This window comes from Drosophila takahashii, chromosome 4 (assembly GCF_030179915.1).
Source record: "Drosophila takahashii strain IR98-3 E-12201 chromosome 4, DtakHiC1v2, whole genome shotgun sequence".
Lineage (NCBI taxonomy): Eukaryota > Metazoa > Arthropoda > Insecta > Diptera > Drosophilidae > Drosophila > Drosophila takahashii.
Genome location: NC_091682.1, coordinates 1943698 through 1960377, shown reverse-complemented (window position 1 = coordinate 1960377; position 16680 = coordinate 1943698). Strand labels below are relative to the sequence as shown.

General features: G+C 33.7%; 1 protein-coding gene across 1 annotated transcript; it reads right to left on the bottom strand.

Annotated features, from left to right (window-relative positions):
- Positions 1-307: 307 nt before the first annotated feature.
- Positions 308-15087, bottom strand: Gat (GABA transporter). Its single transcript, XM_017159609.3, has 10 exons — positions 14716-15087; positions 12036-12300; positions 3882-3983; positions 3554-3734; positions 2563-2830; positions 2387-2490; positions 1961-2330; positions 1696-1899; positions 1475-1642; positions 308-1405 (listed from the first exon to the last, which is right to left on the bottom strand). The coding sequence occupies exons 1-10, from the start codon at positions 14857-14859 to the stop codon at positions 1304-1306; spliced, it is 1908 nt and encodes a 635-aa protein (XP_017015098.2). The 5' UTR covers positions 14860-15087; the 3' UTR covers positions 308-1303.
- Positions 15088-16680: the final 1593 nt, after the last annotated feature.

The following is a 16680-nucleotide window of genomic DNA, read 5'->3' as shown; positions in this document are numbered from 1 at the left end:
AAAGCAAAAACAAATACACGGACGACTATATTTATTGTTAAAGTACTATATTTTATAGTTACTGAACTATCTTTATTGGTCAATTTTACCAAACAAATTTTTTTGGGTGTAGGTAAGGTTTCCCTAGCTCTTTTCGTATCTTATGAAGGCATATTATCTTGTTCAGCATCACCAGGCGAGGAGATATGTTTATGTCCGTCTTGCTAATTCTATGCGACTTACTTCATTAGTTAAACACTAGATTAGATTGATCTGCTTGGATCTTTTTGTGCGTCCTGTGAATTTGGAATTAATTTGTATCATTACGTTAAGTGGATATTCGATTTATTTGACACGTTGAGCAACATATAGACATTTTAAAGATAAATTACATAACAATGCCTGAAGCACCATCAGGTCACTGAAATAAATATATATATAAATAACGACAATCTTAATTTACATGAATGCGATTTCATTGTGGGATACCATTTCTTATTTCTAAACAATACTACATTGTAAAATATTTTCTAATCCGTATCAGTTTTGAGAAATATATAGACTCTGATGTTGAGTAATGCAAAGCGCAAGTCCTGGGGTTCTGGCAGTCAGCTATGCAAGCCAAGTGACGTCTATGTGAAGATATCATTTTCTTTCTCGCCGATTGTGAAGTGAGTCATGGGTGACAAATGGCTTTTAGAACTGCAGGGAATGTATAAACTTGCTTATGTGAATGTATCTGCGTCCTATAAAATTTTTTGTGCGATTGCTAACACGGCTTTAGTTTTTACATTTGCAATATTAAATATATATTGTTTTGTATTTATTATATCAAGTAACCTAAACTAATGGATGAGAACTTGACGCTGGCAGGTCAAGAACATATCGATCAATTTCTTAAGCAACAATGGTAAAATTGGTTTGATATTCAGCACTGTGCTCACGTTTGCTTACAAAGCCAAATTTTTAGAAATTTAAGATTCTAATCACTCTAAATGGCATACTACCGTTGAGTAAGTACCACATAAAACCTTCCAATAACCATTTAAAAACCTATATTCATTTTTGTGCTTGATTATTTAGACTAGCTTTTGTGTTAAAAACGAGAATATTATGTTAAATATAAAATTACTACAAGGGTTCATTGCAAAAATTTAGGTCAATACAGGAAAGTTGAGTTAAAGATCAAAGAAAACGTTGCTACATGAGTTGTCTATGCTGGGAATAATTTCAAAAGTATGGAAAATTAATCAAAATCAAATTTAGCTGAATGAACGGGTCAACCAAAAGTGCCTTACATTTTTATGAGATAACTTATATACGCCTATAAAGAATTAAATTCAACCTCCTTAGCATAAGCTTCTCTCTGCATTTTCTCGCGTAACCGGGTTACATCCTCGTCTATTCTAACTATAGCTCGGATTTTCTAAAAAAGATAGGAGAATTTAACAATTTCTTTGTAATGTGAGCAACGTGTAGATTTTAGTAGTAGTACCTCACTCAAGTCACCAGGAGTTCGTTTCCACAACCAGAACATATATATTGGTATATAAAGCATGGATGACAATGCCGTAAACCAACCAAAAGCGTGCGCCCACCATGGATAGCTGTAGTCCAAATATTTAATTGGGGTCCACTGAACTATGTTGAAGAAGAAGACGCCCTAAAGAACAGAATAGTTAGTGAATGTTATATTTTTTTCTATGAAATTCTTACCAAGCATATAGCAGGGGTGGTTACACACCAACAGAATTTCCACCATACTGTGGGATAGTATCCGATCATATCCTTAATACCATCATAAAATCGATCAACTCCATAGCACCAAGATATAGAGACGCACTCAAAGAATATGAGCCATAGTAAGCAAAAGCCGCTGACTGCATACGAATCCAATATTTGAAATATATACATACCGCCCTACAAAAACGATCAAACCATATTAAATCGGGGTCTTAACGAACGAGACCTTAAAACCTACTTGTGTAATACAGGTTAAGCCCACTAAGTAGCTAAGTGCGCATACAATAGCAATAAAGATTTCTTTGCGTTTCCTTAGCAATTGAGGCCATTCATCAATAATCGCAGTGATAAATCCCTCCATTGTACAAAACTGTGAGTCCAATCCAATAAGCAACAGCATAAAGAAAAAGAGGCAAGACCACATTGGAGATCCCGGCAACTGCAGAACTGCCGATGGATAAACGAGAAATGCTAATCCAGGTCCTGATGCAGCTACTTCAGCTACTGGTCTCTGTTGCTCGTGAGCCATAAATCCGATAACAGAGAATATAACGAATCCAGCAAACATACTGGTGCTGGAATTAACTGTGCAGACAATTAACGCGTCTCTAAAAATAGTTGAAAAATGATTAACTTAGTTTTCTTATTGCGCATCACAACGTACTTATAAACATTGTTGGTAAACTTGTTGTAACTTCCTAGTGCCACTAGAGTTCCAAGACCAAGGCCATATGAGAAGAATATCTGCGTAACAGCATCTATCCAAACCTGAAAGACATTTTGGCAGTACTCAATATATATCAAGTTTGATAAATGTAAATTTATAATGTAGCAACAAACCTCGGAGTTTGACAACTTTGAAAAGTTTGGAATAATATAAAATTTAATGCCTTCCAATGCACCAGGTAACGTTATTCCACGAACTAATAGAACCGTCAAAAGAACATAAGGAAAAAGAGCTGTAAAATACACGACTTTCCCAGTCCATTTTACTCCTTTCCAAATGCAAAAATAGCAGAGGATCCACACAAGCAACAAAGTTCCAGCCAATTCCCAGCGAATATTTCCAATCTCCTCAATTCCATGTGAAATCTGAAGCGCACGACGCCTTTAACGAAACAGTCCATCGAATTAATAACAAAAAAGGAAGCTAGCATTGGTAAACCTAAGGTTATATACCCTTGCAGATCGAGCTTTAGAAGGTTTTATACAAATGTTACACGCAGATAACATGTAGCAAAATATTTATAGATGTTTTTGTATTATTTTTACATTTATTTTTTTTTTAAATTAAAAAAAAAATATATTCTGAAGAATGGAAGAAATAAAATATCCTAGCTTCTCTTAAATTCCTAAAGACAATAAAATGTACCATTTCATATAAAATCAGTAAAATGTAAATATATACGGGACAAAAGTAGCTTAGGGCCACAGCAGCTATAGCTACAATTAATACACAGGTGATAGACAATTTTTAACAGAAAATAAATAAATAAGTCAAAAATACATTTTCATTATTTTTTCGATAGTTCCTAGTGGGGTATACGATATAATGGTCCGATCTGCAAAAGAGGAGGTTTGGTCCCGATGGTTTAAAAGCTGAGAACTAGATTAAAAGCAGAAAACTAGTTTGCGTAGAATGGGATAGATGGACAGACGGACGTGAGTAGATTGACCTGCTGTTCGAGAATAAATATACTTTATAGGGTCGGAAACGACTCCACCGTCTGAAAGGGTATACAAATTAGCACATGTTTTAAGCTTTCACAATGTTTACATATTGACAAAATATTCACAATGTTTACATATTGACAAAAGACATATTGCTTACTCCCAAAATTCTTTGACTGGATCTGTAAGTTCGGAAGATGTAATATTTACAGCAGACACGGAACAAATTCTTTTTGCGGTTCCATTAATTATTTTGTCCCAGCAATTTAAATTTGTCCTTTCATATTGACTGACACAGCTAACGGTGTTCCACCAATTGTTACAAGTTCTCCAAGGTACATCTAAAAAAATCATATTCATTCATTACACTTTACAATTAATTGTACATACAGGGATGGTCAAAATTATTTGCACACATTACACGTAATTACTCAAAAGATATGTGCAAATACTTTTGACCACCCCTGTGTATAGTAATAGGTAATCACCTGCTCTCATTGACATGAAGAAGTAAAATACAGCCCAAGCCAGAATTACAATATAGTAAACATTCATCCAACAAGACATAACTGCAGCAGCATATCCAATTCCTTTAATAAAAATGTTTAGGTTTAACAAATTGAAAATAAACAGTTCCAATACCCAATAACAATGAGTATTGAATATTTAGGAATATATGTGAATATTACTATTGGTGACTGAAATCATAATACCCTCTGCACACAAAAAAAAACGATGTAAAATCAACTACTTAATAGTGAAAACTGCCCCAACCCATAAAAAATAGAAAATGATCCAAAAAATTTTAGATTACCTATAAAATAGTAGATGACCTACAAAACAGTATTTAACCCGAAAAAAAAGTTGTTCTTTTTAATTATGTTTTCAACTTTTTTTATTTTTAATTAAATTTGTTATAATAATTTATATGGGAGTTATTTATAGACACTTACATTTCACAGATACTTAAACTTACAAATCAGGTTTTTTGCCTCCGCTGGGAATCGAACCGGGGCCGCAACCATCGGAGTCAAGCACTCTAACCACTAGGCCACAGAAGAATGCTTTTTGTAGAGGAAAATCTATAGACTTAAAATCAACATTTAACAAAAAAAAAAAAAAGAAAAATATATATGACCACCCTAAGTCTAAAAAAATAGTTGACATACAATTTATAATTGTATTTTTAAAACAACAAAATATATGAAGGAAAAAAATAGTTGTGTTACGATATTAATTGTGGTGTTACTATTTAATGCCCCAAAAAATAAATCAACAAAATACACGCAAACAAATAAAATAGTTTTGCTACGATATTAATTGAGACGTTACTATTAACTTGCCAAATGAATAAAACAACAAAATACATACAGGTTTTCTACTATTTTAATTGTTAAATACTATTCAATGACCCAAAAAATAAAACAACAAAATACATGAAAAATTCAGAAAATAGTGAAATACTATTTTTTTATGTTAATTTTACATAGTTTTTTTTTGTGTGTGCAAGGGTATAACGATTTCGGAAGCTAACTTCGGCAAGCCGAAGATTTTTGCAGATTTCACGAATTTGACTGGAATAAGAACATGTATTAATAAACAACAAAATATTTTATAAATGAAAAAAATTAATTTTTAATATTTTTACCGTTTTTCCAATAGATATAGAATACAGACATCCAATCGGGACGCCCTTTAATCTGATCAAGGCACGCATTTAACAAGAAAGGTAGCTAGCCTCGGCCAGCCGAAGCTTATATACCCTTGCAGATAAAATAAATACCTATAGTTTAATGCTCACTCGATCGGTGCAGTTCTAGAGATTGCAGATATATTATTGAAAATGTTGTTTTTATGTTGTCAAAAATCAAAAGGCCTACTTTCTGCAAAGTTACAATGAATTTTCTAATATTTGATTGATTAAGCTATAGTGGTCCTGCAATTGCGACAGCTTTAAAACTGAGAGACTAGATCGCATAGAAACGGACAGACGGACATGGCTAGATGGACTCGGCTATTGGCGCTGATCAAGAATATATATACTTTATGTGGTCGAAAACGTCTCCTTCACTGCGTTTCAAACTTTTGACTAAACTCATAAAACCCTCTGCAAGGGTATAAAAATACGATTTGAAATATAGCTTATATACTGCGCGAAATATAAAACGTCAAATCTTAACCAATTTCACCCTATTGTTCCTATGGGAGTTATAGGATACAGACGTCCGATCGGCACGCGCTTTTACCCTATCTAGCTCGCCATTTGTATTGGCTATATCGACTCCCCTATTTATCATGATCAAGAATATATATACTTTATCGGGTCGGAAGCGTCTATTACAATTTTTTTTATGACGCAGTATTTTTAAAGTTCAAAGTTCCGGACATTTTTCGTATTTTGTCTTATTTCTCGACTTGTATCCACAGTTAAGAAATCTATATCTAACCCAATTGTCAAGCTCTTGTAGTTTCCGAGATCAGAGCATTACTATTGTTGCACTTGCACCGTTCAAAATCACCTAAATTTGTTTTATACGACCCTGCAAGAAACGGGATCAGTTTTGGACCAGTAAAATACTAGTTGGGGCAAGAAAGTTAACTATAGTTAAGGTTATGTCCAATCTCTTGTAACAAACTGTCCCTTTTTTCATAGGCTTGTCGTTGGAAATAACTAGTTAATTTCTTACCAGTTTTGCACTAGCTGCTGTTAACCAATGCACTATGGGCAAAAAATTTTAAAGTGAGGCATTTTTACATTTTTTGTTCTTCAGAACGGAATCAAGTTAAGCGATAGTCAGCACACAATAGTTAAAAACAAGAGAGAACACTATAGTCGGGTGGGTGTCCCGACTAATGTCTTCTACATTTCGATAGGTATAAATATACTTCTCGGAAATCTTTAAAGGTGTGGGCGCCAGGCCATTTTAAAATCTTTAGTGGGTGATTGTGGGCGATAGGGGGGGCGTGGCGTTCGGCTGAAATAAACTTGCGCTGCGTAGGAAGCCCCAGAATATGTGTGGGAAATCTCAACCTTTTAGCTTTTTTAGTTTCCATGATCTCAGCGTTCATACAGACAGACAGATGGACAGACAGACGCAACATGGCTAGATCGACTTGGCTACACAGAGAGAATTATTTAAGTAATTTGTACTCAAATTGAGTATTTTTGTACTTGAAAATAAAGCATGAACAGCAATACTCATTCTGAGTACAAAATACTTACTACCAGTACAAATTTGTAAAAAATTTTTTACTCAAATTAAGTACATGTTCCATTTATTTAGTAAATTTTTACTCAAAATGAGTACAAACTGTACTGTATGAGTACAAACTGATCTCATTTTTGGAAATTACTTGGATAGTATTTTAAAAATGAGTATTGCCATTTCTCAAATTAAGTACTGAAAAATTATGGAATTGAGAACCAAATTCTCAATCCGAAGAACTTCCTTTCTTACTTGCACATTATTTTAAGGGCTATACAATTAGGGTGTTCAATTGCGTTGCAAGCGTTGTAAAGTGTAAAAGTGTAAGGCCTTGAAAACTATTTTGTATAGAAATTTCATTGTTTCATAATTATGTGAATAGTAAACTGTTATAAATAAAACAAACTTACTTTTTGTTTGACCCAAGTCGCCTTCTCCGCCACTTGAACTCCCGACCCTTGTGTTCATGCACGCGCGCACTAACCGGCTGAGCCAAACAAGCATCACATTCAGCAATGTCCAAACAACTGGATTTTAAACATTAAATGGAATTGGGCTATAATCAGCCCAACTAGCATCACATTCAGCAATGTCCAAACCGCGTATAAGATTTAAATTGTAATGCTTGCAATCAATTGGATTTTAAACATTAAATGGAATTGCGCTATAATCAGACCAATTCCATTTAATGTTTAAAATCCAATAAAATTATTAAAAATAAAACAAAACGCAGAATAAAAAAAAACAAAAATGTTTGTGTTTACCGGAATGGTGATTGAACTCACGACCCGGACGCATTAGCTATTAAATATTTGGCAAGAGTCATTTACTCCCTAGGCCAGCCTTTAAGAAGGTTCCTGTGAGTAATGTCATACTCATTATGAAAATATTTGTACTCAAGTTGGAAATTGAAGAACTTGTTTCCTACAATTAAGATTTTTGGGATCAATTCAAGTTTTTTTTCTTAAAGTGAGTTCAATTTGTACTCAATATAAGTTTTTTCCCAAAATTTGTACTCAAAGTCAGTACATCCTGAAAATGAGAATACAAATACTCAATTTCAGATCGTCAGAATTCTCTCTGTGTAGTGACCCTGAACAAGAATATGTATACTTTATGGGGTCGGAAACACCTCCTTCTGGCTGTTACATACTTTTGCACGAATACAATATACGCTTTTACTCTACGAGTAAAGGGGTATAATAAACTTCAGCAGTTTTTTTTCTTCTATAATCGTAATTTGCCAAAATGTCACAGAATACCTGTCTAAGGAAAATCGTTCCCAGTGGATTTCATCGAACGAAAAATTTCAATTTTGGAAAAGGACACGCCAAGACCACGGTTAAAGTGTAAGTTGGCATCTAAATCGGCGAAAGAAAAAGAATATTCGATGCCATTGCTTTTGCATGTTGCTTCTATTTTAACAAAAAATGTAAAACAAGAAGATACTTAAGTTTTGTTGCGAAAGGCGTTAAATATTAAATATTTATTAACAAATAAAATTTTTTTAAATCCTTGCCTTCTAAAGTATGAATGCGGCGTTTGTTGTGGATGGACCCATGGTCCATTTAACAAAAACCGAAATTGTATTAGTCTTACTAACATAAAAAACATTTGATCTATGCCTTCAAATTTATATACGCGACGCACAGTGGCGCCTTTTGACTTTTTTTTGGTAATAAATCATAACTTTTGAACCAGTGAAGATAATTGAATGATGTAAACGGCAAATGATAGATAATTGATCCACCTTTCAAATTATTGCTTGAGACAGGGAGTGGGCGTGGCAGAGGCGTACTTACAAATCGGCAAAGTCAGAATTTAAAAACAAATCTATTTTTTTCCGACAAAAAAAACATTTTTTTTAAAAGTTTTTGTTTTTTTATTTTCTTTTTTTATGTTGTAATTTTTAAAAATTATAAAAAAAAAAATTGGGGGTTTAAAAAAAAAATTTTTTTGTAATGTTGTTTTGTTTAGTTTATTTTTTTATGTTTTATTTTTTAAAAACTAAAAAAACAATAAAAAAAATGTTTTTTATATTTCATGTTTTTTGAAATAATGGTCACAATTTGGTAAACTTTGTACATCCAATAGACTTAACATTTCTGGACTATAATTACTAGTTTCTAACTCTGTGACAAGTTTGTGACCCAAAAATACAGTTTGGATTCGCACATACTAAATTCAATGCTTAGGCAGCGTAAGTTGTTTTGAGCTGGCAAAAGTGGCTATTTTCGTTTCTGAACATGAACATGAACATTACAGTAACATGATATATACCAAAATTTAAGGAAATCGTTAGAGCGGTTTTAAAAAAAGCTTAAAAAAAATTTTTTAAAAAATTGTTTTGTGCATATCTTTTTAAATATTACATTTACACAAATTACATATAGAATGTGCTTAAAGCATTTTAAAATACCTTTCAAATGAGATAAAGCACAAGTCTATAGCTTCAGTAGTTTAGAAGTTATGGCCTTTCGTTTTTTACCTATTTATAGCTGTTTTCCCGCTAAACTAGCGGGTTTTTCCAAAAGTGGTAGAGCTAAAGTTTCTTATATCGAGCTGTTGAACATCATATCAAATTTTCAGGACTTTAAAACCATGTTTTGGACAAATCTTTCACAAGGTTGCGCCATATGCAATTTCCGGGACCATGACTTTTTTACCTTTTTTGGCTCTTAAAACCGCGGACGCAGGCGGACGCAGCTACAACTTTCGTGATATCAAGAAGAAAATCGAAATAACGTTTTACGGAAGTATAAAAAAAATAGTATTAAATAGTTTTTTTTTATTTTCCATCAAAGTTGAAAAATATGGAAAAAATGGACGTTTCGCAAATAACGCATAACTAAGAGATGCGGATGGCAAACTGCAATATGTTTTACTTTTTTTTACTCTTAACTAACACACCAATCCGTGGAAAAAAGAAGCGATTCGATGCCTAGTTTTTAAGAAAAACCCCCCGGAAGTGCGAAAAATTACCTAAAAACGGTGTGTTTTTTTTAAGTGAAAAATTGTTCAACCTTGAAAGTGCATATTTTTACAAAAATTTTTTGATTTGAAAAAGGGTTACATATTTGTAATAGTGGATCAATTACCTGTCGATTGGTATGGGTGGCAACTTTCTAGGACAAAGTCGAAAAAGTGATTTATTGCACGTTTTTTGGCCCAAGGCGCCACTGTGCGACGTGGCGTAGGATGAAGATGTGGTCCGATTGAAAAGGGAACCAAAACCGAAATTATATCTAATAGTCTAGTCACACTGTGTGGGGTAACCTATCGAGTGAGCCAATAACCCGATTACTCCAAAAAAGTGTTTCCACATGGTTAACTCCAAATATCGAGTAATGACATCTAGTGTTTGTTGTTTGTGTTGTTTATTTGACTAGAGATGGACCTTCAACGATAGGAAATAAATACAAAATATACCGAAATATACAAAAAAATACTCCGAAATACCAAAGACCCTAAAAGTACCCCACTTTTGCCCACATCTAGTTGCCTATACACATCCTATATAAAAACAAGAAAGGAAGCTAGCTTCGGCAAGCCGAAGCTTATATACCCTTGCAGATCATTCTATTAGTTTACAAATCGCAAAAATGTTAAATTTCTTATTATTTCACATTCATTTTTCGATCGTTTCTATCACAGCTATATGATATAGTAGTTCGATCTTTTAAAAATTAAAATCGAAATTCGGAAATATTTCAAAATAGTCATATCCCAGAGTAGAAGGAAATGTAATAAAAACCAACAAAGATATAATTTTTTTCACATTAATTTCCATTTAATTTTTCGACCGTTCCTATGGCAGCTATATGATATAGTGATCCGATTTAAAAAACAAAAAAACCGAAATTCAGAAATATATAAAAAAAAATATTCCCAAGAGTAGAAGGTAAAATTTCAAAAAACACCGGAGCTAGAATTTTTTTACGTTTTTATTTTTTGATCCTTCCTATGGGAGCTATAAGATATAGTTGTCCGATCCGGTTGGTTCCGACATATATACTACCTGCAATAGAAATACGACTTTTACGAAAGTTTCATCCCGATAGCTTTAAAACTGAGAGACTAGTTTGCGTAGAAACGGACGGACAGACGGACGGACAGACGGACGGACAGACGGACAGACGGACGGACAGACGGACAGACGGACATGGCTAGATCGACTCGTCTAGTGATGCTGATCAAGAATATATATACTTTATGGGGTCGGAAACGTCTCCTTCACTGCGTTGCAAACTTCTGACTGAAATCATAATACCCTCTGCAAGGGTATAAAAACAGGGTTATGTCAATAACCCCATAACTCCATAACTCCACCCCAGTGTAAATAGACTATTAATCCTTAAAGTATATACCAAATTTTTAGAATTTTATGCCTGAAAAACTGAAAATTTGCCCATAGTGCAATGTACTGTTACAGCTGTTAACCTACACAAAAAAATTCTTTTTACGAAAAAACTAAAATGTTTCCCTCAACCATTAAGTCATTGGATTTCACACGTACTTGAACATGTTTAATTTGACGCTCTCCCAATTGGTAGCTAATTACCAATTATAATATGTAGGTAACGCGGTCCGAAAAGGAATTCTGATAGTTGTTATGGAATTAAAGCCAAATTACTTTTTTCGAGACAAGTCGTTGGTAGACACAATAACTGATTGAGCCATACACGCATTACATTTTGTAATGCTCTTACAAGGTTTATGAATTTTAGTTAGATAATCTTTTAAAACAGTTTTTTAGCACATGTATGTATGCCTCCGACAGATTAAAGTTTAAAATAAAACTAAAGCGTCACCAAGCAAATAAAAAATAGTTTACGAAGACGGGAATTGAACCGAGGTTTGTTTGGGGCTATATTTTACCCGTTACTCGTAGAGTAAAAGGGTATATTGTACTCGTGCAAAAGTATGTAACAGGGAGAAGGAAGCGTTTCCGACCCTATAAAGTATATATATTCTTGATCAGGGTCACTAGCCGAGTCGATATAGCAGTGTCCGTCTGTCTGTCTGTCCGTCTGTATGAACGCTGACATCTCGGAAACTACACAAGCTAGAAGGTTGTGATTTTTCACACATATTCTTGGGCTTCCTACGCAGCGCAAATTTATTTCAGCCGAGCGCCACGCCCACAATCGCCCACGAACGATTTTAAAATTTGTCTGGCGCCCACACTTTTAAAAATTTCCGAGAAGTATAAATGCAATTTTGTTGTATTTATTCATACCTATCGAAATGTAGAAGACATTTTTCAAATCGGACCATTCATTAAAAAGTTATACGCAACCAACCCGACACCAACCCGACTATAGCGTTCTCTCTTGTTTTGGTTTAAAAAATACGATTTTTCCCAATTTTTTATCTCATGAAGATTACAACTTTTTGCTGTGAAATAAAAAGGAATAATTAAATATAGGGTCTTACCTTTAAATATGGGTGCAATTTTAAATACACCAAGACCACCAATTGTTAACATTTGACCAAGAGCTAACTCCATGAAAAACATTGGAATCCCAGCCAAAAACAACGTTATTATGTATGGCAATATGAATGCACCTCCTCCATTTTTGTAGCATAAATAAGGAAATCGCCAAACATTTCCCAAACCAATTGCAAGGCCTACCACTGATAGTATAAAATCCATTTTGGAAGACCATGATCCTCGTTCGGGGAGTTCGATTTTAACCAACTGAAAAAAACAGTAACAAAAAACATTATAATGGCTTGTTACTTTAGAAAATCCTATTAATTAGAAAAATACGCTCTTAATGTAAGACAAATAAATGACTTTTTAAGAGACATTTGCTCTTGACTCAGATTTTATGGCGAATATTTGCTTTGATGGCAATTTTAAAGCCAATCCGGAAAAATTAAAATAAATCATACGGACCTCTAGCCAGACAAAACTACACTCAAAAAAAATCGACCAAAATCGACCTTGGTTTTAGAAAATCGCCTATAAATTTGCTTTACTAGCGATTTTTTAAAGGTTTTCTGAAAAATAGAAATACGTTTTTTTTAGTATGGACAAATATATTTTAAATAACAAAAAAATTGCTCAGATCCAGAAAATACAAAAATATTTTTTCGGGCTTCGGGAATCGGAATTATGCCGGTTGTTTCTGTGACGCCACGTCCCACAGTGTAAGATTTGGCCAAACTAGGGGGACTTAAATCAGTAGGAGTCGTTTTTTTTTTTAAGATATCGGCTTCAAATTTGGAGTGAATATTCTCTCTTGCTCTTTTGGAGGCGTTAAAAATTGAAAAAAACAGTTTTTTTAAAGATAAAAACCCCAACAAAAATTAAAAAATTGTTCGAAACTTTGAACTATTTTCGTATTTTTTGTTATAATTTTCGCCAATTTAAAAAATTTTGTTTTTAATTTTTGGAGGCCACTTTTTTTTTTTTTTTTTTTTTTTGAAAATGTGGAATTTTGGTTATATGCGGGGGTGTCACAGAAATTATTTCCAACCGAAATCCGTTAAAGTTCTTACGTGCATCAATGCAAAATCCAACCGTCTTCGGTTGGAAGAGATTTCTGTGACACCCCTGATGTTCACGTTTTTAGCAGTAACTTCGATGTTATAAGCTGAACAGCTGCAAATAAGGTTTTATATTAAAGATAATTGATAACAAAAACAAAAAAAATTTGGTTTATATTTGTAAGATTTTTATACCCGTTAGTCGTAGAGTAAAAGGGTAACAGCTAGAAGGAAGCGTTTCCGACCCCATAAAGTATATATATTCTTGATCAGGGGCACTAGCCGAGTCGATCTAGCCATGTCCGTCTGTCCCTCTGTCTGTCCGTCTGTCTGTCCGTCTGTCCGTCTGTATGAACGCACATTCATTAAAAAGTTATACGCAATCAAAATTTATATATCTGTCTCCCTCGCACTCCCTTTAGCTGAGTGACGGGTATTAGATAGTCGGGACACCAACCCGACTATAGCGTTCTCTCTTGTTTGTTATTAAATGGTAACAATTTAAACTTCATTTGGTAATTCATTAATTAATTTAGCTGAATTCCGTTTTCCTTCCGCCCGCAAAGCCTGTTCTGCAGCTGATAGCAATTGATCCTCATCTATCGTTGGCAACAATTCTTGGCTTTTCCTTTTTTGTGTTTTAGGACAATACTCAGAAAAGGCTTTTTGTGACCTACCTCTTGAACTTGAGGTGGAAGCAATGACATCAATGCGACAGTCTTCGCCATTTAATGTGACCTGAAGGCTACTTGCATTATGAGCAAAAAACCTGGCTTTATCTCTCCTAGATTTCTCAAATCGGTTTTGAAACTCAAATGACAGTGTAATTTCAATTTGGAGTGATCAATGTCATCGCCAAACACCATCACTGCGTGCTTTACAAGAGCGTCTCGCTGAGTGGTTTTTATGTTTTTCGACCAAACCTCGAAAAATGCAGCACGGCTTAATTCACTCATTTCTAAATAGAAGGTCTTTGGGCAAAATATGGGCAAGATTTTATTTTAGATTCTGAATCAGAATGAATGCATGCGAAGGATGTATGTTCTGGTTGGATAGAATAGGATAGAATAATATAAGTTTTTTTCCACCAAAAAACAGAAACACGAAAAAATACACTTACTTTTTGGCACTTTTTTCAAAAAATGAAAAAAAAAATTGTTGTCTCAAAAAATGTTTTTGTTTTTGAAAGTGGAATAAAAATTGTCTAAAATTTCTGGGAAAAATAACTTTTGGCTTTTGGGTAAAACATTAGAAGCCAGGCTTAAGCCAGATTTAAGCTGTGACACTCATGTACCATTAAACACCAAAAAAGTTTTTGACCACTTTTTTTTTAAATTAGATAAAAAATTAATAGCGGGCAAATTGATAACACAGACAAATTTTTGTTTCTATATTTAAGATATAGGTTTTTGAGTGATTTAATAAATTGATAATTTGTCTAAAAAAGGATATCCGATGATTTGATTCTAGGCTTCTTGTCGAATTAATGGGAGTTTTATTGTCCTTTGTCGATATTTTTATACCTTTCTCAGTTCAAAACCTACTTTTAGTTTGTGTATAATAAATTCAAATGCTAAGAATTTGAAAATTACACAAAATTACAACCGATAATGGTACTAACCTGCTGCTTAGTGGACGCGTCCGTATTTGTTGGTGTGTTAGACTGCAAGTTTGGTGGGTGACCCAATTCTTTGCTCATTTCGATAGATTCGTGCTTGCGCCCATCTCCTCCCCCGTCACCATCGTTAGCGCAGTTTGTGTACATTTCGATTGCGTTCTCCTTTCAAGGAAATCGACCTTAAACGTAAAGGAATACAGACGGATGGTCTAGGACAATCGAACACTACAACTGAAGCTAGACTAGTCCGCTCCGATCCGATCTCGTTTTTGTCAGAAGTAAGCGTGGTCACAATAACAGCACCCTCGCAGGCCACTTGCTTGCATCCAACTGAGTATCTGAGTATCTAAACCACCTAAAATTAACCTCTGTTCCTCAAACCGAGATTGTCCATTGTGGTGACATGATAATATAAGCGTCGCTTAAATATAAGGGGGCTGGTTGGTTGACATTTTTACATACAATTTAATTTAATAATGATTTAAGAAGAGGGTTCTGGCAGAGCCCAATTTAAGTATGGTATACGGGCGCAGTGGTAACTTTATATTAAAGCACAGTACAACGTTGTGTAACGAAAAGGATAGCGGTATGCGCTGCTTGTGACTTACTGTACTCAATGGAGGTGTCCCCCACAAAACAATGCTTAGCAATTTACTGACCCATTTAAAATATTTGTATTTTTTCGGTGGTATCGCAGAAGGCAGATCTGTGCATCTACAACATATTATTGTATTTGTGTACCTCTGTATGTACATATGTATTTACGAGTGTAAACATTGTAAATGTTGAAAATGACTCCCAATGCACAAGACGAACGCACTACAATACCAAACTTTTTAATATATATAAATTTTTATACATTTTTTGACAAAGCGTAAAATTTAAAAGCTCTCTTTGTTTAGAATTAATATATTTTTACAATCCTTACTCAAAGGGTAAACAAAAAAAATAGATTTTCCTGGGACCGGAACAAGAGCCTTAAAACCTTTTAATTCTAGAAATAGTTTTCAAAAAAATTTAGTTCATTTAAAACTTATTGGCTAGGTATAGCGTCATGTCTCACCTTCACCGTCTCCATGCTATATAAAATGTTTACAATTTAAATCAACCCAAAAGCTAAATTATTTCTAGGACAAAATATTTAAGTTCCCGTTTAAATTTTTGTGAAATATTTGACTTTTTGTGCGATTCGTCACCTATGTGACAGCCCACGATGACGATCATGTGTGTCTTGCATATATAAATACACAGAAAACAATTTTTATATGAAATGTGGGCCAATTCAATAAATAATGTGAAACTTATGTTGAACACATCAACTTGATATACACACCCGGAAAAATAATGGACAACTTTTTAGGATCTGCATAACCAAAAACATTTTAAATTGACTAAAAGTTTCTTTTTAGGTCATGTACTGCCTAAAAATGTACATTTTTGGTATATTTGCCCAACTTATTGGTCCCGTATAGCCTAATTTTTTAGGTCATCGTAGGCCTTAAAATTAATCCATTTTACCTAAATAAATTTGACAGTTTAAAACCCTTTAAAACTAAATATATCTGATAAATATTTATGGTGTATCTAACCAAATAATAATAAATTATTATGATTTAATAAATTAATTGAGGTACTATTTGTAATTACATATTAAAATACAAAGAAATTCATAAATCTGTATTTATTTTATTATATTGTACATTTTTCAGCACTTAGCTTTTATGCCAATTTTACCATTTTTGTACATTTAAAGTGTTTTTTTTTGAGTATCTGTGCAACATAAGGGTTTTAAAAAGTAACTGCAGTTTGAATTTCAAAATCTTAAAGATCTATACCAGAAATTTGAATGGTCATAAGAGATATTGCATTTAGAAAACAATCCGCTTTAATAAATATATAACGCTAGCTAAAGCCAGAAGAACGCCATACTCGGTTTAAATCGTGTTGATAAACTGCGGTTACATTTTC

Bases quoted from the DNA above. Each gene is read 5' to 3' on its own strand.
- Gat (XM_017159609.3), bottom strand. From the start codon at position 14,859: ATGTACACAAACTGCGCTAACGATGGTGACGGGGGAGGAGATGGGCGC. The intron at 3,735-3,881 runs GTGATTACCTAT...TGATTTTTTTAG, and splicing joins CTTCATGTCAATGAGAGCAG to ATGTACCTTGGAGAACTTGT. The intron at 2,831-3,553 runs GTAAGCAATATG...GTTTCGTTAAAG, and splicing joins CCAGTCAAAGAATTTTGGGA to GCGTCGTGCGCTTCAGATTT.